General features: G+C 47.6%; 1 protein-coding gene across 1 annotated transcript in view; it reads left to right on the forward strand.

Moving 5' to 3' along the window:
- The window catches only part of mRNA-cap (RNA guanylyltransferase and 5'-phosphatase mRNA capping enzyme), a 120,338-nt gene extending 101,095 nt beyond the window's left edge, over positions 1-19,243 (forward strand). The window contains exons 18-19 of the mRNA XM_050185056.3: positions 7,135-7,258; positions 15,766-19,243. Of these exons, the coding sequence (XP_050041013.1) occupies positions 7,135-7,258; positions 15,766-15,893 (252 nt within the window). The 3' untranslated portion in view covers positions 15,894-19,243. The remainder of the gene's footprint in view (positions 1-7,134; positions 7,259-15,765) is intronic.
- Positions 19,244-24,363: the final 5,120 nt, after the last annotated feature.

Raw genomic sequence — 24,363 nt, forward strand, 5'->3', positions numbered from 1 at the left:
ATGCTAAAATCGGTTTCATTGCCTTTTAGAATGCCAGCACAGCAAGAACTTAAATACAGAGTTTTGTTTATGTTGTGATCTACTTGCAATATTCTGGTGATCACGTCCCCGAGGGCATTTTGTATTTGCATGTCAACCCTGCCCAACATGGATCATACGTCGCCGTGAAGTGCAGATATATTGCACGTGTGATCTTTACTCCACGACGCTATCACTTAGGCTGTTCTGTGCAAATTCAGTTTTGTGCTTCGGTGCCCACTTGCGAGCTTACACTGCTCCATCCAGTAAGTGCGCATACAGACTTTGTAGGCGTTCACTGTAGCCATTGGCTGATCACCCATGGACCTGAGCTCTGCTTCATGCATGCTGCTGTCAGTCCAGGTTGTGCCTATGGTCTCACACCCAGTCTCCGCATCTACAGGTAGGAACGTGTCAAAAGCGAGTCTGCCATGATTGCGTGTCGCCTGCTAGGTCCTTTCACTAAACTGGCAAGTAGGGTCAGGTCCAGTAAGGTGAGGTAGGGTGCCGCAGTGGACATGCCATGCATGCACATTGAGGTACCCTTATTGGCTAGGCCTAACCAGCACTGCTTTGTCAAGAGTCAGTGATCAAAGGTGCAGTTGTATGCCAAGTTGGCGAAACCTATGATGCATTTGGCTGGTCCCATTTAAGTGGCCTAGAGTTGTCCGTTGCAGCGCAGCAACAGAAGCAGCAGCGATCGCTCTCGCACTTTACGACGCCAAGAGCAAGGGAAGGTCTGCCCGCGTCCTCACGGACTCGCAAGCGGCGTGTCGTTTATACATGAATGGAACACTCCCTATACAAGCCATTCGAATCCTGGGTCGCTCACTAGAATGGACCCACGGTATCGTCTGGTGCCCCGGGCACGAAGGCCCGTGGGGCAACGAAGAGGCGGACTGTGCACGGCTGACCACACCGTTCTTCAGCCCCCGACAGACTGACGAGCGACCCACGAGTTATTAAAGACAAGTCAACAAATACCGCAGGACCAACATCTCGGAAGAACACAATACGCTCCCCCACACAAAGCTTTCAGTAAACTCCAGGCAAGGGACTGGCGCCACCTGCAAACGAACACATACCCACACCTGTCTCGTCTACACGCAGTCTCCCCAGACAGTTTTACGTCCGGGACATGTCCCTGGTGTAGCAACCACACAGCGACACTCGTGCACATAACACACGAACGTACCGACCGTCTGGGCGACGCAATTTTGCCACGAGTCACAACACACACACTCACTACGTGATCTTGGGAGGCGAGACTCTCCGAACTGGACCTGGGAAGCCAACTGGCGACCCTCGACCAGGCCCAGTGAGCCGTGATCACCAGTGGAGCCCTGTCAGAGGGAACCACCCAGGAATAAACCGTGCAACGGTTTCTCCAATAATACAGTTCCTCCTCCTCCTGTCCGTTGGTGTGGTTTGTTAACTGGTCGAAATCAAGCACTCAGGACACATTTGTGTGGTTCATTCAAAGTGCCTCGCTCCAGCTCAGAGCACTCGGAGGTGCTCTCATTATTTAGTTGGGAGTGCTGGAGTGCAACCACGATCCGACAGAATTTCGATAACTTTCGCACAACTTTCGCAGGATTCTGCTTGACCCCCAAGATTGTGCCAGGGAGATCTCAGAGGCGCAGCCCACGTAGCCAGACGCGCCCTAGAGAGAGCGGTCATAGGAGAAGTGCGATAGTGAGCCGTTGCTTGTGCGCAGCTACATGCGGTGGTCAGAAAGACCAGTGTTGCTCGATGGTGTATTTGACATGGGGATGCAGGAATGTTGAACAGCCTCAGCGAATGAGTGCTGAACTCCACATAAAGTGATATATTCGGCGCGCAATGGTCGGGTATGTTTTGGTTTTGGAGATGAATCTAGTTCATTATATCCATTAGCGGGACACTTTCACTTCGTTAAATTGAGGTTTTAAATACAGGGATCTCTATGGGGATTTGAAGGGGAATTTAATTTACTTTGTTATAATGAGGTTCGAGCGTACTTGTGACTGTTAGAAGAAAGGAAGAACAGAATTCTACTGGCCGCGCCGACCACAGCTGACACCTGAACAATTGTAGCCAAGAGGAGTGCCGTAGCAACTATTAGCACAATTTACTCTGCCACTCCAGACATTTGCAAGTTGCATCAGGAATGCATGCCAGCTATCTTGCAGGATAGGGCACTGTGCCATTGTGCCCACAGGCCATTATGAATAGAGTAAAATGTGTACCATCCACATCATTGTTCATGGACCAGTGTGGAGGCATTTTAAGAGGACACACAACGTGCCCCTGCCTCCACCAGCCTCCCTGGCGCCGCCTACAGTGAAACCTTGATAATGTGAATCTCAAGGGGTCACATAAAGTATTCATATCACCCGAAATTCGTATCACCAAAAACAGACAAAATTAGCTTCTTAAAGAGCCAGAAACTCATTTTTAGAAGTTTATTCACAACGGAAAAAATTCTGGATGTCTTTCTGGATTTTCTGCTTCGCCATGTCGACCAGCAGCGAATTCTGGAAGTTGTAAAGCTGTGTCTATTTGTTTTCCCGAACACTCTCAGTTGCCACGGCACACCTCAGAATGTCGAGGGTGTGCATGGAAGTCCAAAATCAAGAAAGGGGCTGACAGATGGAATAGCACACTGTGGTATAAAGTTTGTAAACAGGGATAAGGTGCCTGAGAAAGGCTGGCCAACGTTTCGATAGGAGGACCTATCTTCGTCAAAGGCGGCCTCATCATCCTTGGCATGTTAGTTTTAAAGGGTTAGTGCAGTGAAGTCACGTGCAGGTGTTGTCGCCGGCAGCTGGTTTTAAAGGGAGAGACTTCAGAGGTAACGAGCGCTGTCGTCCGACATCTGTGAGCTTCGTTCCCAAGACAAGGGGACAAGAGCGGGAAAATGGGAGCGCGGGGAAAAAAGAAAAGAAAGAAATGAAGGGGAGAAAAAAACAGGGCGACACCAAGACAAAAACAAAAAAGAGAGAAAGAACAAGAAATAGAAAACATTTAAGACAGACAGGGGCCTGGGAGCGCGTTGGGGAGGCGAGAGGTTAGGAAGCATTCAGGGGTGTCGTTGGCGGCATGTTCTTGTGGCATTAGAAGAGCCGGTCAGGCGGTCAGTGCACGTATAACACACAAAAAAAAAAAAGCTAGTTGAAAGAGTGACTTGAGTAGCATAGCAGCAATACGTCGAGTAATTTTGAAGTAGTTAAGATGGTGACGAGGAGTCTGCGGTGCAATGTATGGGGTGACTGAAAGGCAGCGGCATGGTCTTTCAAGGGGCATTGCCCCAGTTGCTCAACGTAGGTGTCGTTACGGCGGTATCCAGAAATAGCGATACCCTGGGTTGAGGCACCGAAAAAGGCATATTGACTTCGGAATGTGTTGGTGAGGGTGTTTCAAAAAATATATATAAAAAAGGGGGGAAATGGAGGGGGGAATCAAAATCGGAATAACAAATAGGAGGGTGACCTGCGCAGAAGCGGGCGGGGGCAAGTGTACATGGGAGAAGGGGGTCGTACAGTTGATATAAACGTAAAAACCTGTAAGAGTATAATAAATTGAGTAGCAGGCAGGAAAAAATTTTCGAAATGGAAGAGTGGGTGAGGTTAAGAATTAAGGTTAGCTTGTGGCATAATGTGTTTTGTGTCTTGGTTAATGATATGAGAATTTCAGATTTAAGTTACCGCTTTTAAAGATTCTAAGTTGCCACGTGCCAAATTAATTCCCGTCGGGTTTAGGCAATTAAACTTGTGTATGAGGTATGATTCCGTATATTTCCTTTCGCGAGGGGAACGGAAATTCGTTTGTAGTATATAGAGCCTTGCTTCGTCAAATATATGACCATGTTCATTAAAGTGGCTGGCTACTGCTTTAGGTAAATTGTGTTTTGTGTCCGCACGGTGACCGTTGAGTCTTGTATGAATTTTTTGTCCAGTCTCACCTGTGTATTTTTTGCTACAAGCGGCGCATTCTAGACAGTAGACTACGTTCCTTGATGTGCAGGTGAAAGCTGAAGTTACTTTGTGTGTGTAATTCGATGCTGTACTTTTTACTGTAGTAGTAGATTGAATATGTTTGCATGTAGAGCACCTGGGGCGGCCATAGGGACTGGTTCCCAACTTCCTCTTTGTCTTTAGTTTGGCGTGAGAACATCTTTAAAATTAGTGTTGCGTCTGTAGGCTACTCTGGGAGGGTCGGGAAAAATCTTATTAAGTTTCTTGTTGCTGGTGAGAATTGGGTAGTATTTACTGAGGATGTTATCCACATTTGAGAGTGCGTTTGAGAATTTAGTAGTAAGAAGAGGCGTTGTTGTTCTTGTGATCCTCGGGCGGGGCTTGAGGACCTCGGCTCGATCAAGTTTGGTTGCAGCAGTGGAGGCTGTTGAAGGTCACTGTTTGGGTGGTTCCTGTTTGATGGGGTTTCTTTAAGGTGATCGAGTCTGAGGCACCTTATCCCTGTTCACAAACTCTATACCAAAGGGTGTGCATGGTTTCAGCTATCGACTGTTGCTGATAACTGGTGCTGCTGCAGCGGTCGTCGTCTTCGTCATCGCTACTCGGAATTTCGGGTTGCGATGTCACGACTTCGGTCACCATCTGTTCGACTGTACGCAGCCCACAGGTCACAAGGTCATAATCCACGGTGATGGATTCATCGGCGGAAACTCCTACGCGAAGGTGATCCCAGTCCTCTATGCCTTCTGACTCCTGCGAGCTGGCAACTGTTGACTCCACAATGCCGCATATTGCGAAGCAATTTGTGATGGTTATTGCCGAGACACGATCCCAGGCCATCGCAACAAAATGCAAGAGGCATCCAAGAGGCTGATTAGAAGGTTGTCATCTTTTCGTTCAGTTTTAGCTAGGAGACGATGCATGAGAAGTCCTTTGAAGTAATGCTTGTCATTTCTAATGATGCCGGCATCCAGTAGCTGCAAGTGGCTTGTTGTAACTTCCAGAAGAAAAACCAACTTCACATTCTGCAGTGTCACTTGCTTTGGGTGGGTATCGCATTGATCAAGAAGCAGGATGATCTTCCTGTTCTGACTGGACATCTTGCAGTCTGAGTATGTCACAAACTCTATGTACATTACCGACGTCATCCAAGCCTTCTTGTTAGCCTTGTAAGTACACAGCAGACGACCAGCATGCTTGAAGCAGCGGAGATTTTGATACCGGCCTACATTTTGCGGCATTTTCTCTAAGCCGTTGGCATTGCAGCAGAACAAAACTGTCACTCGCTGCTTGCATTTCTGGCCGCCTTGGCAAGAATCACCCTTGAAACAGAGGCTTTTCTTCTCAGGCTGGAGATCATAGAATAGGCCAGCCTCATCGGCATTGAAAATATTGCGAGCTTCATAGCCTGCAATGAGCGATGTCAGCGTGCTTGTCACCCAGTCGTTCATGACTGACTCATCAACCTTGCTCCCTTCACTGCTGACAGTTAAACTTTATAGGCAAGCTCATGCCTAACCTTGAAATGGTGAACCCAGCCACCGGAGGCCTGAAAATTGTCCACACCAAGCGATAATGCAATGTTGAAGGCCTTTTCACGAAGAATCGTGCTGTCAACGTTTACCCCGGCAGCAGTCGAAACTATGTTAAGAGGACGTCCTCTACTTTAACATAATGCGCAGTCTTTGCGTCCGCACTGAAGCAAGCGTTGCACATTTTGGATGATGATGTCACACTGATCCACAATAGTAGACAAGATCAACGGTGCTAGGCCTGGCTCTTTTGCAAGATCAGTGCGTTTCTTTTTCGGGCTCTCAGCAACCTCTTTCAAAACCTCCAGCTTCCCTTAAATGACAGCGCTTTTCACTTCCTGGACATGTCGACCAACTTGTAGTGCAAGTTAGGGTGACTTTGCAAACTTCACAGAACTGGCTTTGCAGAAACAGCACAGCACAAGCTTCACGAGCAGCAAGACGTGGGAGAGGCTGCCAGTGCCCGACCATTTCCACTCCATACTGTGCACACAGTTGACGCTCTGTTATGGGCTGCCTTCTTCCAGCCTCCCCCCACACTGCGCACATTGAAACAGTGAACCCACCGACCCGCCTCGGCATGTTCAGCACAGCCTCTTCCTCGCCACCTTGTTGCCGGCGGTCGCAGCTACCATGGCTCGCTCATTCATATCACCTGATCCAGCACAGAGGAGCGTTCCAGCCATCCAACATGTAGCTCATGGTATACAGCGTGCTTTGGCCAGGGATTTGTGCGAATTTGTATCACCCTGAAATTCATACCAGCCAAGATCGTATCACCGAGGTTTCACTGTATATACCGGGATATGGCACGTAAGGTGTGTACAAATCTTAGCGGTACTCGCATGTATGGAGTTTTGCTGGCTGAATGGACATTGTTCAGAACCAAAGCCCACGTCAAGGAGAACTCACAGGCGTGTACATGTGTGCACCCGAATTCTCTGCTTCACACTTCTCTAGGTCCATAGCGCTTGCATTCATGTGGTGGCTTTCTTCTTTACCAAGACGTGCTCCCACTATGGACGCAGTAAACAGTGCCCCTTTTTTTCCCTACCAGGTACCTTTTTCTCTCTTCAATTCATGCAAACTGATCAGCACTATTTGAACAAGCAATGGCTCTTGAGCCATAAAACTGCTTTACTTCACTCTCCCTACCCACGATGGCAAACACGAATAAGGTGGTGCCTAGTGTAGGATGACAGAAGCCGAAATGTTCAGTTGGGGTATTTAGTTGTAATAGCAAGGGAGGGAGGATGGGGTTCCTGCCAATTCTTTCAAGCCATAGTAAATATGGAAAACAATCTCCATCTGTAAACAGATGTGAATCCTGGGAGCCTTGCTTTCCCCAAAAAACAGGAAATAAGAAATGCAGTTTGGACATTTGAAAAATGAGCAAGAAATTTAAAAACAAAGAAGTAACAGGAATGGAGTTGTATCAATAGATGTGTATCACTTAAACGTGTATTCGAGCTTATTGCTTTCATTTCACCTTTGTACCACTGTGAATATGTTACGGTAGCTTAGCGGAAAAGCTCGCATTACCTCTGACCCCCCCCCCGGGAAAAATTAAAACTCTGCGGCCATGACCCCTGAAGTGACTGTATCTACGTTTGTGTTTTGTGTTGCAGATGACAAAGAACTTAAAGGAGCTAGACAACAAGATAATCGAGTGCAAGATCGATGGGAGCCAGTGGGTAATGCTGCGAGAGCGAACGGACAAGTCATTTCCCAACAGCTTTTCAACAGCCGAAGGTATGTGTAAGACAAGCAGTTGCATTTGTACTGATCTTTTGTCTGGCTGGAGACCTACATACATTCCAACCTGTGAGCATTAATATTCATTTTTAAGAAATTACGCCAAAATTCGTCTCACAATGACAGTCAACAGTAATGCAATTAGCATTCAGGCTATGTAGCGACACACCGTATTTCTGAAGCCACTTTTTTTTTTTTTTTTTAACATCTGTAGTAGACATTCTGAGTCTTCTGGCTATATGAGACATTCTCCGGCATTGTCCCACTTTGCCATGGCACTCGCTTGCCAAGGTCACCTATAGACATGGTGGACTGACGATGACTGTATGACGTCAGCGCTGTTGTGAGGAGAAAATGGCGGCTTATGCGGACTGAGAGCTCTAAGTGAGGTGAGGCAAGGCGCTGTTCTCGGAGGCTGCACGCGTGGTTGACTGTAGTTGCCAGAGAGAGGACCAGATGCTGCAGAGTGTGTGGTGTGTGTGCATGGGTGGACAGCATGTGGACAGCTTGAGGCAAGAGTTGTGTAGTATGGCAATAAAAGAATGTCTGCGGCAAATGCGTTGGCCTGTGGTCTTTCATAACAAGTGGGGGCTTGTCTGGGATTGGCATGGACATGGAGGCGGTTAACATGCCCGAAGAGTTGCTGCAGCATCTGCTGAGGCAGACCAGCAGCTCGACAAAGACTGATGGCGGCAGAGACAGTGCCGGCAGATTCTGTGACAGCAGCGACAGCTGTTCAACCACCGATTGATGCCACACCAGGCTCCTCTGGAGGTCATCTAATTCAACGACATCCAGTCCACGAAGGAGTTTTTGACCGGCTGGAGACGCTTTGTTTGGTCGCCGCTGTTGCAGCCAACAAAAGACTTATCCACATTGTGCCCACTTCTCTGGAGGGCAGCATAAAGTTGTGGTGGTGCTTCGTGACCACATTTGCATAGTGAGAAAAATTTACTGCGGCCTTCATTGCAGAATTCTCTTCTATTGACACAAAGCGCGGCTTGAAAGAAGAACTTGAGTTCCGCATGCAGCATCCAGAGGAAATTTTTTAAGAATTTATTTACACGATCGTGGCCTGTTATGACTAGATCAACAGTGAAGTTTCATAATTGGAAAACGTTGACTTCGTGCTGTGACAAATGCACCTGCAATTCCAAGGCTTGGTAGAAGGCAAACAGTTTGCCATTCTTGCGGAGTTAGCTGAGACAGCTGATAGCCCCATGGAGCGTGCTTAAAGGTGGTTGCAGTACAAGCCACCGCCGCCTCCAACAGACCAAAGGGTCAGGACCTCGATTTTCAGTCAGCTATGACTGCACTGGCCTGCCTAGAACGCAGCCCAGAGTGCTGATGGCTGCGGCTGTCGCCCCGCTTCAGTCTCTGCTGGTAGCATCCTACTGGCCATTGCATTCCATGGCAATACAGCCATCCTGCCATCAAGACCAGCTACATGGACTGACCACTTGTGCTGTAAGGCCATCTGTCACAGCGCCGTCACAGAGATACTAACAGCCTGACTCTGGGGGATTTACCTGCCATCGCTGCAGAGGTGTGGGTCACCTAGCTCGTGATTGCCCTGCAGGTCTACGTACTGGCCTGCCCCACTGCTACGAATGCAACAAAAATGGGCATTTCTGATCACAGTGTCTGGGGATGCGCGACTCTCACGCGTCCCCTGATATGTTGTTTTCCCGCACGTCTCGCGTGGCCTGGTGCCCGCGGCGGTCGGAGTGGTTGAGGTGCAGTACGAGAGATGGCGCGAATGTTGCGCTGCTAACACTGCCGACTTGGGCGCCAAAAGACAAGGCGCTTCCTCTTGGGGTTCGAGATCGTCAAGCCGTGTGGACGTCCCGCGCGGGCGCCGATCCATGCTTCTGCGAGACCGCCTCGCGTGGCCTGCCTTCGAACGCGCCACCGTTCGCGTGACCGTACGCGCGAACAACCAGGCGTTGGGACCTGCATGGGGCGGACATATTCGCTCGCTATCCGGTCGCCCCACATCTGGCTGCCCAACATGGACCTCTTGGGGCATCGGACGATAGATTTAACAGTTTTGCTTCGTTCGAGACCTTTGAACCAAAGCGTAGGGCTAGCGTGGATTTTGATCGCTGGCATTGGGAGCGTGCTTTCTTGAGCGAGGTGGCTGTAGTGTGTTTGAACATGTCAACATGCTAAGCCTTTTCACAAATGTTTTTTTAATGACATTCATCTGTATGAGAGCCACGTGGTCTGCATCCTGGGAGAGCGAGGCTTAGCGCCCGCGGAGCATTCGCAAGCCTGAAGTGTGTGAATACGGAAGCCTCGTGGGTGGTCCGAATTTCTTATGTAAATAGCTTCTTCTATCTCTTTGACTCTGATGAAGTCGCGGCTCTGGGAGCCGGGTGGCTGCGGGCCACAGGTGCCACTACGGGCTGACTCGTATTGCAGCCTGGCACCGGGCGCTCCGACATCGTCTGGGACGGTGGGCGCCATCAACTCGAATGCTGTGTGCACCAAGCGGAGTGGGACCACCTCACAGAGCTGACGTCTCCTCGCGGCTGCCTGTATTGCGCTCATTTTGGCTGTTGTTTTTGGATGCCGGTTGTTGTCAGGGTAGCGACGCTTTAGGCCTAAGGCTTTACGAAGCTGCCTGTCGCACGTGGAGGGACACAACCTGGTGGACCGTGGCGTTGAGGTGTTGCAATTTGCTTCCCTCATTCTAGTTAGCCTCGCATGAATCGAAATTACTCGTTCGACTCAAGGAAGCGAGCTTCGTTCACGTGAACTTAGCATCTGAGTAGCTGCCCGATCTTTTGCTAGCCGAGTCGAACATCGTACCACGTGGGCGATGCGCGTGCAGAATTCCTCTCCCTTGCACTAGTTTAGTGTATGCCGACTGTGTTGAGCGTACGCAGCGTGATTGGAGTCACCCCTGGTTTGCCGTCACCTGCACATTGTCTGCACTGCTGCCCCGGACTACGATCGAGCCACCGGGCAACGGTGATGCTGTGGCGAGTTCGGCGCAGCGACTTCGGCGGCCGCCTGTATCCAGCTCGCAACCCTCGGCGGCGGAGAAAAGAGCCGGTGGTCACCGACAGCTACAGCTGCTCTTGCCAGCAAGGCGCGTCGGCGCGAGCGACGCTTGCTTGTACTGACTACTGCGTCGTCATTTCCGGAGTCCTGGCCTGGAATCGTGCCGTTGACTCTGCAAAGCTGCTGCTGTGACCGGCGAACGCCAGGGGTGTACCCAGGGACAATGTCGGCTCGCATGTTATGGACAGCGTGTGGACATTTCCTCGGCGCGGCCAATGTTGCATGTACTATCTTGTTCGCGAAGCACGGGTTGATGTTAGACCATGTCACATGTCTCGCCGGAATATGTAGTGATTTAAGGTTGGGGGGATGTGGGGATGCGCGACTCTCACGCGTCCCCTGATATGTTGTTTTCCCGCACGGCTCGTGTGGCCTGGCGCCCGCGGCGGTCGGAGTGGTTGAGGCGCAGTACGAGAGATGGTGCAAGTGTTGCGCTGCTAACGCGGCCGACAGGCGGGGTTACTTGGGCGCCGAAAGACAAGGTGTTTCCTCTTTGGGGTTCGGGACAGCAAGCAGTGTGCACGTGCCGTGCCGCGCGTGCACCGATCCATGCTTCTGCGAGACCGTCTCGCGTGGCCACCTTCGAACGCGCCACCGTTTGCGTGACCGTATATGCGAACGACCAGGCATTGGGATCCAGCATGGGGCGAACATATTCGCTCGCTATCCGGTCGCGGTGAGTCGGACTTCTAGATTTGTTGCGCGCCCATCGGCACGTTTTGTGGATAGCAACTCGGCTAGCAGGCATTGATCTATGAAAGGTGCAATAAATGACCTTGTGATTGCTTGCACTACTGTGTTGTCGTTCCTTTGTCCCAAGAGTACGGGAGGAGAACCCCATAAGTGTGTGGGAAACGGGACGCAGTAGGTGCCATCTCAGCGGGCACCCACGTGACTGCGCTGCAGGTAGCGGTTTTAGCCGGCAGGAAGGAGCCCCTCCTAGAGGTGCAGATCAGGAATACTACGTTTCAAGCCCTACTGGATACAAGCTCAAGAGTGAGCTTACTTGGAATGCCAGGGGCAAAGGTAGCAGAGTAGACAGGTGCCAAACTCGGGACATGTGTATACACTCCGCCTCTTCGAAGTTCTTGCAGTTCCTGACATAAGGAACAGCATTCCAACCAAAGAGGGCAAGCACCATGCTGTAGCAACTAAACTACAACCAAGCATGATGGAAGTGCTTGACAACTTCAGCCCTTTGTTCACTTCAGTTACCAGGTGCACCACCCTTGCTCAGCACTGCATAGACAGAGGGGATAGTGTGCCTGTGAGATGCAAGCTCCATCCAGTGAATGCTAAGAAGCAGAAAATCATTGAAGGCTGCATACATGACCTCCTAGAGCAGGTTCTTATAAGGCAAAGCAACAGCCCTTGGACTAGCGCCCCAGTGCCCATCGCAGTGAAGTCTGGAGGCTACCGGCTTGCTGTAGACTGCCAACCGTTGAATGCACAAACCAAGGTACCTGCCTACCCAGTGCCTCAATTAGACTGGCTGCTAGCACAACTTGGCTGAGCCCGATGGTTCTCAAGCTTTGATATCTCCCAAGAGTTTCTCTTTAGATTCCTGTTTATGATGCCGTCATTATGAAAATGGCCTTCATCTGTATCAGGGTACGTTTGAATTCCTCAGGATGTCCTTCGGGGTGGCAGGTGGCACAGCAACTTTTCAAACCTTGATGGACCGTGCGATACAAGGAATCAATCACCACTTCACTACGGCATGTTTAGATGGTGTTCTAGTCTACTCGGAGACACTTGAAAGTCATGTTGAGCAGGTGAAGGAAGTACTGCAGCGTATTGGAAAGTGGTGGCCTTGCAGTACAACACGCAGGTGTGCCGTCAGTCCCTTAAGTTTTTGGGCCACATCATCTCACCTGGACAGTGCAGACCAGATGAAGAAAAGGTGCGTGCAGTGCTAGATTACCCAATACCCAGCACAATTAAGCAATTGCAAGCCTTCCTGGGGCTTGCTGGCTATGATAGAAACTTCATCCCATATTTCTCACTGACAGCGCATCCACTCACGGACCTTTTAAAGAAGAGTAAGCCACAGCAGTAGGCAGAGAGTCAAAAGCAGCCTTTCGCTGCACTCAAGCAATCCTTAGATCAGGATGCATTTGTGGGCCTTCCAGATCTCAACCGACCTTTCGTGGTTGAAAGTGATGCAAGTGGTGTCGGCATTGCAGCTGTGCTTCTGCAGGCTCATCTTGATGGACTGCAGCCCATTTCCTTCATTAGCAGGGTTCTTACAGAGACCGAAAGCCATCATACTGTCCAGGAATGAGCATGCCTTGCTGTAGTGTGGGCAGTGCACAAGTTCAAGGTCCAGCTTCAATTTACTGAGCTTGAGATTCACTTTGACCACTAGTCCTTGTCATGGGTGTATAGCACCAACCAAGCTTTGCCCAGGGTCAAGCGTTGGGTCTGACTGCAGGGCTTCAATTGCCGAATCAAGCACAGACGCGGACTGGCAAATATACCTGCAGATGCCTTGAGCAGAGCCCCTGTCCAGTGTGAAGGGACCACCCAAGATACAGTCTGCATGAGACACTGTTCCCCATTGCTGCTCCAGAACTTGAAGTGAAAATTACATTTGAGCAAGTAGCATTAGCTTTGGAAGAGGATGCCACTCTTAGGTGACACAGGACGGCTCATCCAAAAACAGGCTCTTGACGGCCGTCTCCCAGTACTGAAAAGTGTGGTCCGAGGGACTAGGCTCCCGAGCTTGGATGCTGGTCACTGCCTTGTTCAGGATCTAGAGACAACAGAACTGGAGCCAAGCAGACTGCTGTCTCATCACCTCCGGCACCTGGCACTGGAGATGGCACACGACCACCGGACCATTGGGCATGCGGGCATCTGACATACCAAAGTATGTGCAGTCCTTTGCTGTCGGTCAGTGCACAAAAGCTGAGAGCCAGAAGCTGGAGTGCCTCATGAACAGTCAGTGGGCCACAGCTGTCATGGAAGAGCTTAGTGTCGATATTAATGGGCCCTTGCCATCTACACTTCATGGCCACAAATACTTTCTGGTGGTTATCGACAAATTCACCAACTTGCCAGAGCCCTTCCCTGTACGAGAGGCAACAAGTACGAAAATCTTAACCCTTTGAGGGTCGATTTTTTTCGCCATATGCGACCGCCCAGGGTCGATTCTTTTATTGCAGATTCCAATTATACTGAGGGACCTATTTCAAAAAAAAAGTTACTGTAATTTTTCTATGGTGACCGTAAAGTGAGAAAAAAATATTTTGTGTTGTTATATATGTACTGTTTATTAATGAATAATTACAATAAAAAAGGAAATAAACTCATAGGAATAAAAAATTTGATGCATCGTTATACACATAGTTCAAGGCTTAGAAAATGCACACACGAGAATATTTCGCAACTCTGAAATGTTCCTGCTCTTACACTAATATTTACGTCCATAGCGTAATCCAACTGCGTAGGTGAGTGCACTCAAGAAAACTGTGTGGTTGTGTGCCCGTCAAAGAAGCAAAATGTGTGACAAACTTCTGCCAATCTTCATCTTATCGCCAACCAGAGGCAATTAGTTTTCGCGCGTCTCCAAAAAATAAAAAAATAAAGGGAATGCATGCACAGCGGCATCCTTCCTATGCGCACCCTTGTGAGAACTAAACAAGTGAGAAATAGGTGGTCGCCCTTTGAGCGATTAGTAACGAAATAGCCATCAGTTTTGCGAGCGCAAAAAGAAGAAATCGCCCGTGGAACAAAACCCAAACTGCCGCCCGCCCACACGCCAACACGCGAGCGATAGTATATAGACACTCCAAAGCAAACTAGCTCTAAAACAAACCATGCAACGAAAACCGAGAGAGGGAGGCGCGAGAAAAAAATTCCCTGTATTCCCACATAGTGGCAGTACATTTCAGAAGAGAAAAAGTTAGGAAATAAGCGCGCTTTTTAAATGTGCAGACGGTGCCGTAAATATACAGCATCGTCCATTTTGGGCTTGTTCGCGGCGCCATATATTTATGTCATTGACCGTCAAAAGTTTAAGAGTGGATGGTTGTAATTTTCTGTCACCATGGCACACCTGTGACCATCACAAGTGACAATGGGAAGCCCTTTGTGAGCCCTTTGTGATGCAATCTCCTAAAACACTAGGGCATCAAGGAGTGTCACACTGTGCCGTATCAGCTTGCAGGACAAATGACCGAGCGCCACAATGGCACCATTAATTAGTGCCTAAGAGCATACTGCTCCAACCTAGGCATGTACGCAAGGGGGGACCCAGGCCCAGCTAGAATGATGACGTTGGAACCACCACGATGACATCACAACCATGGGCACATACCTAGTGGCCCAAGCTGGTGTACAACTTGGGCCACTGTAGCTACATTGTCATTAGATAGACGGGCGGACGGATAGATAGGCTCAAAACACTTGAAGTAAGCAAAGAATGCCAATTGCATTAAAACACACGCACAGCGTCGAGGGGGAGGGGTAGGAAGTATAGCATGCATTTGTTTTTAATAAAGTCTGCCCTGGACACACACCTTTTCTGGGATACGTATGCACTGTAATAATGATAATTTATCTAGAGAGCAAGTTATCTACAGTCGAATGCCTTTATAACATAGTGCTTGGATCCTCCAGAATTATTCTTTATACAGGTCACTTAGTTGTAAAGGTCATGCACCTAACAGCTCACAATAGAACAGGGGCAGAATTATCCCTTCATTATACAGGTCATCTCCTTGTAGAGGCATTCATTGTAGAGGCATTCGTTGTAGAGGCGCTTGACTGTATTACGCGAGATTGTAGGTACCTTTCTGCATGCAGTGTAATAACGTTTGGCTAGCATATTCTTGACAGCATTGCCTCCAGATTTGGTGATGTTTCCTTACCGTGTTCAAAAAGTATTCAGTGCATTTTTCTAGGGGACAATCTGAAACGCACCTGACAAGCTAGCTTACTCCAGACAATGGAAAAGTGGGGACACATACATTTGGGCCATAAACGAATGCGTTCAAGAAAAGATGTTGTGAAGTCTCATGTCAGTATCGTCTCATTTCCTTCTGCAAGGCTAGAAGTGTCTTCGTTGCTATCTGTGCCCGGCTGAGGATTCCTGCAGCACTTGGCATGAATTGTGACTAAAGCATGGCACATTTCTTGGATGGCCTGCAATCAACACTTACTGCAGACACAGGAGTGATAAAAGTTCTCAGAAGCAAGGCACGCTGGATGGGAAATGTTGGCAGTACTGTAAGCATGCTTGCGAAGGATAAGTCGGGCTTGCTGATGATGATTCACTTTGAATATGACAGTGTAATACAAACAAAGATAAGTATCTGCTTAGTGTTCTTTCTTTTGTTTTTGTTAATACTAGTTGCCCAGCCATTTTCAAATTGGGTGCGATGCTTGCTTTCCATGGCTGTGTGACAGTGTCTTGCCATTCCTGTCCGCAGGTGTGATGGAGAGCATAAGGAATCCCGTCGACAAGGACTACCTCTTGAACTTCATCCGCCAGTATGGGTGGCGCAGGAAGCCAACCGACAGTGAGCTGATGCCGCCTCCGCACCAGGTCGCACAGTAGCGCTTCGTTGTGCCGACAGAGCTGACGTGCGCCGTTTCGTGGCTCGCCGAACTGTGACAGTGCTCGCTCCACGTTCCGAGTTGGCGTCTGGGACAGTTGCTTCCAAAAATTTTGGGACTTGGTCACTTGCCCCGTGCTTGAAAGACACTCTCAACTACAAACCGTGCACTCTTGTTCACGTGTCCCATTATGGTAGGCATAGGACAATGGGGGGGGGAGTAGAGTCACTGCAGTTGTCGGCCTAGTGTGGTGCTGTCTTCTTGCAGCATGTGTACATAGAGACGGGCATCGAGAGCATGTATTTGAATGCATCGCCGTAGCAAAACTGCTGCGACCAGGAAGTGTGTTCGAGATGGGCAAGCGTGTGATGGCACGTGTGGCATATCGGATATGTCTATGAGACGTGTGCGTGTTAACTGTTGGCGCAGTGTCCCCTAGTGACACTTTTTACAGACTGGGAGTGCTTCATCTCCCTAACCATTGTCCGCTCCACGAGCGCTTTGTTCTTTTTTTTTTCCTCGCTTCCTTGTGTTTTGCATGCTCGTTGTGTGTGGTTTTTCAGGTTCCTTGGTGGATGACATGTTTTGTCTGTGGGCTACCAGGGTTGTTGCTTAGGAGGAACCTTGTTGGTTAGCCACATATACATGCATAAATTGTTCTCTTCTGGAAGAATGTTGTTTGAACTGTGCTCCAGTTTCTGTGAAATTGCCCTAGATTTCTCGAATGCACATTTTAACATGAGTGCTGGTGGTAAACTACCCCTCAAAGTGAAAGAAATTATAGTATGGTGACAAAATTGGCCACCAGCACGTTGTTAATTGAAACGAGTTTTTTTAGCCAAACTGTGGCATAAAGTACAGATGGAAGAGCTGCGAATAAAAGCTGCACCTATACAGCTCGACGAGCCCGCAGCCCCTTTTGAAAGCAAGAAGTATTGGTGCATACTTTTGTTCGCTTGAGCATTATGTGCAGCATTTAAGCTAGGATCGATAACTGCTGCAGGAGAGAGTGAGGAGAGCGGAGCTAGGATCACCCAACTTGTTGAAGTAAACGAACTTAAAGATTATTTGCACCCAAGTCCCTGCTTTGATTTGTACTACTGCTGCTAAATTCCTTCCATATCGAACTGTCGGCTCTTTGTTGTGGTAGCTTGGTTTTGTCTTCTTGCATTGCAGACGGCCATGTGTAGTCATGTTCGGAAACCCTGCGCTCTTTACTGAGCATGTTTAGCATTGAATGCAGCGTTAGTTAATACTTGGAGGTGTGTATATTACTTGAGTTGCTGAAAATTTAGCGGCAGTATCGCTTGTGAAGGTTTTGCTCTGTACGCGGGTTCGTACAGGGTGTTTCACATAACTGGAACCAAGGATTTGAAAAAAAGTGGTTAATCACTTTTTTAAAAATTTTTCATGTTCACTTTAGGGCCAAGTATGTTTTGTTTGCATTGTAGAGGTAGTTCAGAGACAAGCAATCCAGTTTTTGGGGAGCAGCGTACATGCTGCGTGGCGATTTATTTGGCGTTTAAAAAAGCCTGTGAAATATGAAATAAAACCACATGACTGCACTCATGCACTATTGTATTGCAGCATTCTCAGCCATGCGTCAAGCCTATCGCTTATCAGGGATGATGGGGCTTCCTTTTTGCAGGCCACCACCAAAGATGCTGACACACTGTGAAGCCGATGCTAGGGCCACGGCCACTCACCTCACCATGGTCCACGTGCATGGCTCTTTCACACTAAGCACGGTTGAGAGTGCTGCAATACAATAGCGCAGTTACATGGTTTTATGTCCATGTTTTGCTAGCTTTCTTTAAACACCAAAGAAAATCTCCACGCAGCATGTACTCTGCCACAAAAAAAATTGGATTGGCCGTTTCTGAATACCTTCTACAACACAACGGAATGCACTTGCCCCTAAAAATTTGCATATGTCATCTTACTTAACTAATTAAGCAGAATACAAAAAATAGTCTAAGGAGCGCCACATGACAGCAAGCCATATGCCGCTGGTTTCATTCAGCTGCGGCTTACAATTTTTTTTTAATCCTTGGTTCCAAGTTACGTGAAATGCCCTGTATGTAGTGACCAAGTGGTCCCAGGGACCTAACCTGGTCATGCTGTACATGCGACGTTTCTGAGCAACCGTGGCTAATGTCGTGGCATTCTTCGTTTGTCTGCCTAGCCTAGTCCTATCCATTCTACGGTGGCTTGCTGCGACTGGCTTATTGCAGTTGCCAAAAGCGGTGCATGCACGTCTCACTAACACTTTAGCAACTTGGGGGATGTCAATATTCATATGCATATTGCCACATTATGCCGAATGTGCTGCATGGTAAATAAGAGGGCTGTTGTTCCTGCCATGTATCCAAGTCAGTTGGTTTTATGAACGTATCATGGAAAACGTTGCGATAAAACGAAATAAACGAGAAGGTGCGGAGATGACATCACTACACAGCACAAAACATTGATGGGGCGATGTCATGCAAGTAACTCGCAGAATTTGTGGCATTTACGTTTGTTTTGGTAACCTTACTTCGTTGCATGGTTGTCCAGTGCATACATTATGAATCTGCCCAACTCACTATTTCGTTTTGGTACAAGTTTTTTTTCTTGCAGCGATTTTCTTTCTCATCTGGCTATTTAGTTTATTTACTGGGGAAGTCAATGAAAATGCAACTCATTGGAGGCAAGAACTACAAACCACAAGGTGTTGTTCTCTTTAAGGTGGCCTGGATATTTCAGAACTTCACAGGCTCGTGTTCATTATGGCCTGTACAGATGTGTCCAGAAAGGCAATCATATTTGTGGTGGCTGTTTAGTGACCGAAGAATCTTTTGCACCGACACCTTAACTGGGCCATAACGACAACTTGACATTGGCCATATTTTTTGTTTTAACTTTTGCCTAGATGCTGTTGGTTGACTCAGGTGGGCATTTGTGCTCGTAGTATTGACATTGATGTGACAGAGGGGTCCTTGTCAGAGTTGGGTGCATTGACACATGTTGTTGGCATGGTTGTTTTCTTTTTTTAAAGCTGGCTTCATACATATATTTATTCTCTTGGGAATAAGTAGAGACTGGGCGACTTCACACTTTGCATAAAACAGTCTGTTACCATCTGTTTTCTTGTTTGTTTACCCCCATTTTCATTGTCCAATGGACCCTGGCTTCACATAAGGGAAGTTGCACTTATTCTTAGTTGCCGTGTGCAAAGCAAGAACTGTTAGGCAGTTTTTGTTGTGCCCTTGTTTGTTGAATTTTTTTTTTTTTATTCTACAGAGCGCCGTGTGAGTGAAGTGATGATGTTTCTTGTCATCAGAATAAATGAATGCTTGGTGATGAATGCAACTTTAGTGGTCACTTGTGCTTGAGCAAAGTATAAGTCGCACGTAGTTCTACATTGTGGTGACCGTCAACACGGTACGTAAAGATAGTGTGATGGTGCACACTAGGGTCAATTTCATGCTTGCACAGAACACTTATGGCAGCCTCCTAGCCAAAGTATTTGCCAAAGTATTATCCAAATATTCAGAAGTTTCGAATAGTGAATCAAACATCCTGCTATTTGATTTGGTTATTGAATACCAGTGCCTCTGTTTGAAAGCTTGAAGTTTCTTTAAAATTGGAAACGATAGCAACTTAGACGTTTTAGAATTATCTATAAGCCCTCTATCAGGTGTTAGCACAGGACCAAGGCATAGAACCAAATGTAGGTTGATCCGCAAGGTTGGCCAAGAATGTAGGGTCAGTGTTCCTCAATGTGTCTTCTGTCGGAAAAGGGTCGAGTGTTGGTTCATGTACGCTCCAGATATGCGTCTGTCTTGGGTGTCACACAGGGCACCACATTCCTACTTCACATACTGGCTATGTGATCTACACTGCTTCAGCACATCCTATAAACGGAATTCCTTTCTATGTATCTGTGTTAGAATACTAAGTCATTGTTATGCAAGTTGAAGGAGTACTAACAAAAGATATTTTCTGATAATGGTATAGCTCGCGGGTTGCACTTGTGATTACCATAAAGGCTGTTCCTGAAGGTTTCGTGTCGACTGCAGCTCAGGGTCTCTACTCCAAAACAAGAGATCTACGCTCACTCAGGCATCAACAAAGTCACTGACTCTGTGAGGCATTCTCTGCCTCAGTCCTCCACTTCATAGGGAGCTGTAGTCTGGATACCTGCCTTTCCTCAAATTTCCAGTGCACCGCCCTCTGGATTGGCTGCTGTTACCATGTCGTCATCATGACATTGTGATGTCATGGTCCAACATCGTGGAAATGCTGGTCATATTGATTGCCTATGCAAGCCAGGCATAGCATACCTGAGCAGGACTATACAGAGTCGCAAAACAATTATTGCCTTGCAGATCTACAGCATTCACAATTAAGCAGGTCTTTTGGCAGTTGCTTTTCACAGAATTAGATGATGTTTCTTACATTTAAAAGAAAATGTTAGTATCTATTTGCTTTAGGAAGCAGATCTTTTATTTATGCTATTGAATGTTTTAAAGAGGTTCTGAACCACTTTTTATTGAAGAGGAGAAATCTATTTAAAAATGGGCTATTTCAGAAATATTTTGCCATGGAAAGTACTTTAGTGCGTTCAGAAGAAGCGGAGTTACTAGCAATCAAACACCCTCTTCGCTGTGTTCCCGTGCTTCTTCAATGCCTTGCACTGCAGATAAGGCTACGGCGGAGCGGAGCGTGCCCACAACCTCCTAAATACCGTCTAAATGTCACCATGGTGCGCAGTTCAAAGTTGCTTTTAGATGTTAACGTAGATGCCACTATCGATTTTGACGCCTACAACTTGCCAAACGTAGGCAAAACGCAGTTGTCCCCAGCAAGCCGCAGTGCGCTTAGCCGTGACGGCACACTGTGGCGGCTGTGGTATCTACACTATGTAGCAGACTGCAGCAACATGCAGCTGTAGTGTGTATGTGCAGCGTTTGCTTTGTGTATGACAGGGCTTGAGTGCATGCTCGTGCACATGTGCTACAGTCTGACCATGCTACATGGCGCGGACCGGCTTTGTTTTTATTCAGCTTGACCAACAGATAGCAGCCACATCCAACTTGCGCATTTTTGAAGTGCTATCAGTTAGTCTGCGAAGGCGTCTAACCAGGAGCGGCCAGGAGTGAGCACTTGCTGGCAAGTGCGCCTGTGGTCTAACCTCAAGTTTCGTGTGGTTCGATCACTAGTTCAGCGTTCAAAACTAGTCAAAATTAGAGAGGCCCGCCGGCTACAACACCAATAAGCAGGGTGGCCAAAGTTTAGTTTCTACATGAGCGGCCGCAGCTGAGTGTACATGAGCAGACAACAGTCAGCTTCTTCCAGAAGTATGTAATTATCGAAATTCATAAGCACATTTTCGCTCACTTCGGTCTCTTTATTGAACTTCGTCAGTAAATATATACAGTAACAGTAGGAACAAGCACACTGATCCAAACACCCTTTTTGATTGACGTCAGCTGATCGTCGGCACAAACGATGCGTGTTAGCTAAAGTCATTTTTGCAGTTTCCCACAAAATGCTTGCTACAAATCCATGTCATCTTTGTTGGCGACAACGGACTTTCACGACACTGTGCGGAAATAAACAAAATATATCGCCGCATAGCACAAGTACGACATGCGCACACAACTTTAACTAGTACGTCCCCTACAATATAGTAGAATAGAGGCAGCAATGTAGTTAGCTTGGTCATTGTTTAACAGTGCTCAAGAGAAGGAAGTTGAATGTATTAGTAATAATTTCTGCTTCAGCAATGCCGGCGCGACCTAGACGCGGGCGTGTATCGTCCAGTAACTCGATCGATCAGTGCAGTGGTGATGCAGGAATGAACTCCGATTATGTTCAATACATCGTGTACATATTCCATTTCTTGGCACGCGTGAACTTCGGCCACTGCTAGCGCATGCAGCAGAAGTGCTTTCCATTCTTGGGCAGCGCACACACAAACGAAGCACGAGAAAGAAGACAGGACAGTTAAGCGCTGGTCGAACAACTGAAAGTTTTTATTTGAATAAAGGGATTATATACCCAGTAATCATGAAATTCATGTAGATTACATGTAAAAACCGTCATACACTCACGAGTGATCAATGAACGAGGTCGTTTCGTTTGTTAGTTGTTTACTTCGTTCGGCGCACCGCAGTAATCCTTGTCTGTCGTCTGCTTTTTTCGTACCATTTTCTCGTGAATCGGCAGAATTTCACTGGAGGCATAAACCCTTTCCTCTTTACATTGCTGTCGTGACAGTTAACAACACAATAGCAATTTCCGGCCACCGAAGAGGCGCCGTCGCAAACAAGAGACGTTTCGCGCGCAGCGCGAACTAAGCGCGGGCGCGACCTTGAAGGGAAGCGGCGCAAACGTACACCCGCGGGAGGTGAAATCGTTCCTCCAGGGGAGAAACGAGCGCTGGCGTCTAGGATGAAATAAAGTCCTTTGATAATTCGAAAGTAGCGACACTCTCCTCCTCGCGGCGCTTTCCTCCACGATTCTCCTCGCCCGCCGGCTGCGCACGGCACGCTTTTTCTCCTGGGCTCCCGCGGACGGACCACATCATTCTGTAAAGGCGTGTTATTTTGGGCCACTTGCGCGCCCCAGTGGTGTTGAAAATTTTGAGAAATGCTGATAACAGCATCGATAATGCTGAAGGCAACGTTTATGAGGAGGTCGGTTTTTTCTTAAAGGGGCCCTGAACCACTTTTTATCGAAGTAAAGAAAGACATTTGAAGTGAAGTTGGCTATTTCAGAAACACTTTGCCGCAGAAAAGTACTTCAATGCGTTCAGCAGAAGTGGAGTTATCGGCAATCAAACACGGCCTCAGCTGTGCTCCCCTTCCTCCTCCAATGCCTTGCAGTGCGAAGGCTACGGCGGAGACGTCACCGTGGCGCGCAGTTCAAATTTCCGATTTGGTGCCTATATATGCCGCGCTAAACGTAAGCCACACGTGGCTGTCCACAGAGAGCCGCAGTGCGCTTAGCCACTGGACTCGTGGCGGCACCTCGCGGCGGCTGCGGTGTAGCCGAGCGCAGCAACCAATAGTAGCCGCATATTGGAGTGTGCTTTATGACGAAATAAAGCACACAGGAAAGAGCGAGGATCACGGGGTTTTTGAAACGAGAGCGTTTGAGAAAAGGGTGACTTCGCACTCCGCTTGCGAGCTCCACGGACCACGTACGACAGCAGAACTTGGCTGAGATGTTCACAACAGCGTATGCTACCCGCGGACTATGTTACTTCACCAAGCCCGAGGGGCGGTTCAGGGCCCCTTTAAAGCCGTATGAACGGGGTATAGTGATATAAAAGAAGCTTCGAGGCGAGTTCTATATTCCAGACAATTTTTCTGCCACATGATGAGAGGCTTTACTTTGTGCGTCTCATCTAGTATTGCTTGTGGCACATCCCTTTGTGTGTGGCTTATTAGGCGAACGCCTTGGATCTCTGTTTCATGTGAGCGACAGAAAATATCACGTGACCGAAAGAAGGCCGGAAGCGAACCAAAGCATGTGCAGCCATGTATAAGAGATGATTACTGATTAGCAAAGTTAAGTAATGATTGACTAGTGATTGGATTAAGATGTATTAAGAGAATTAAGGTGTATTAAGGAGAATTAAGGTGGATTAAAGTCAATGAAGGTGTATTAGGGCGAATTACGGTGGAGTAAGGTGCATTAAGGATGATTTTGATGGATTAAAGTGAATGAAGGATTAGGGTGGGTTAAAGAGGATAACGTGCGTTAAGGAGAATTATCGTGGATTAAGGTGCAATAAGGAGGATTAAGCCTGATTAAAGTGGCTGAATGATTAGTATGGATTAAGGTTTATTACAGTAGGCTTTACAACCTTAATCCTCTTTCATACACATTAATCCACCCTAATCCTCGTTCACGTACCTTAATCCCCCTTAATCCACCCTAGTCAGTCTCAATACACTTTCATCAACCCCAATTCACATTTATCCGCCCTAATCCCCCTTAATACTCTTCATCTACCTTAAACCTTTCATATACCTTAATCCTTATCCATCACCGTAATCCTGCTTAACACACCATAATCCACGTTAATACACCCTAAGCTACCGCTATCAACCCTAATCCACCTTAATCCATGCTAATCAGTCTTCATGCTCGTTTATCAACCCTATTTTACCTTAATCTACCCTAATCCACCTTAATCCTACTTCATCCACCTTAATCCTCCACAATCCTTGGTCATGCACCTTCATTAACATACTCCTTCATTAACCCTAATTCACCTTAATCATCCTTCATTCACCTCAATCCTCTTTCATACACCTTAATAATTACTGACTCACCTTAATCCACTCAAATCCACCTTAATTCAATCACTATTGAATCATTAATTAACTTGGCTAATCGTTCTCTTATACAGATGTGGACGTGCTTTGGGTCGCCTCTGGCCTTCCTTGGTTCACGTCGTATTCTCTGTTCACAAC

Source organism: Dermacentor andersoni, chromosome 4, assembly GCF_023375885.2.
Source record: "Dermacentor andersoni chromosome 4, qqDerAnde1_hic_scaffold, whole genome shotgun sequence".
Taxonomy (NCBI): Eukaryota; Metazoa; Arthropoda; class Arachnida; order Ixodida; family Ixodidae; genus Dermacentor; species Dermacentor andersoni.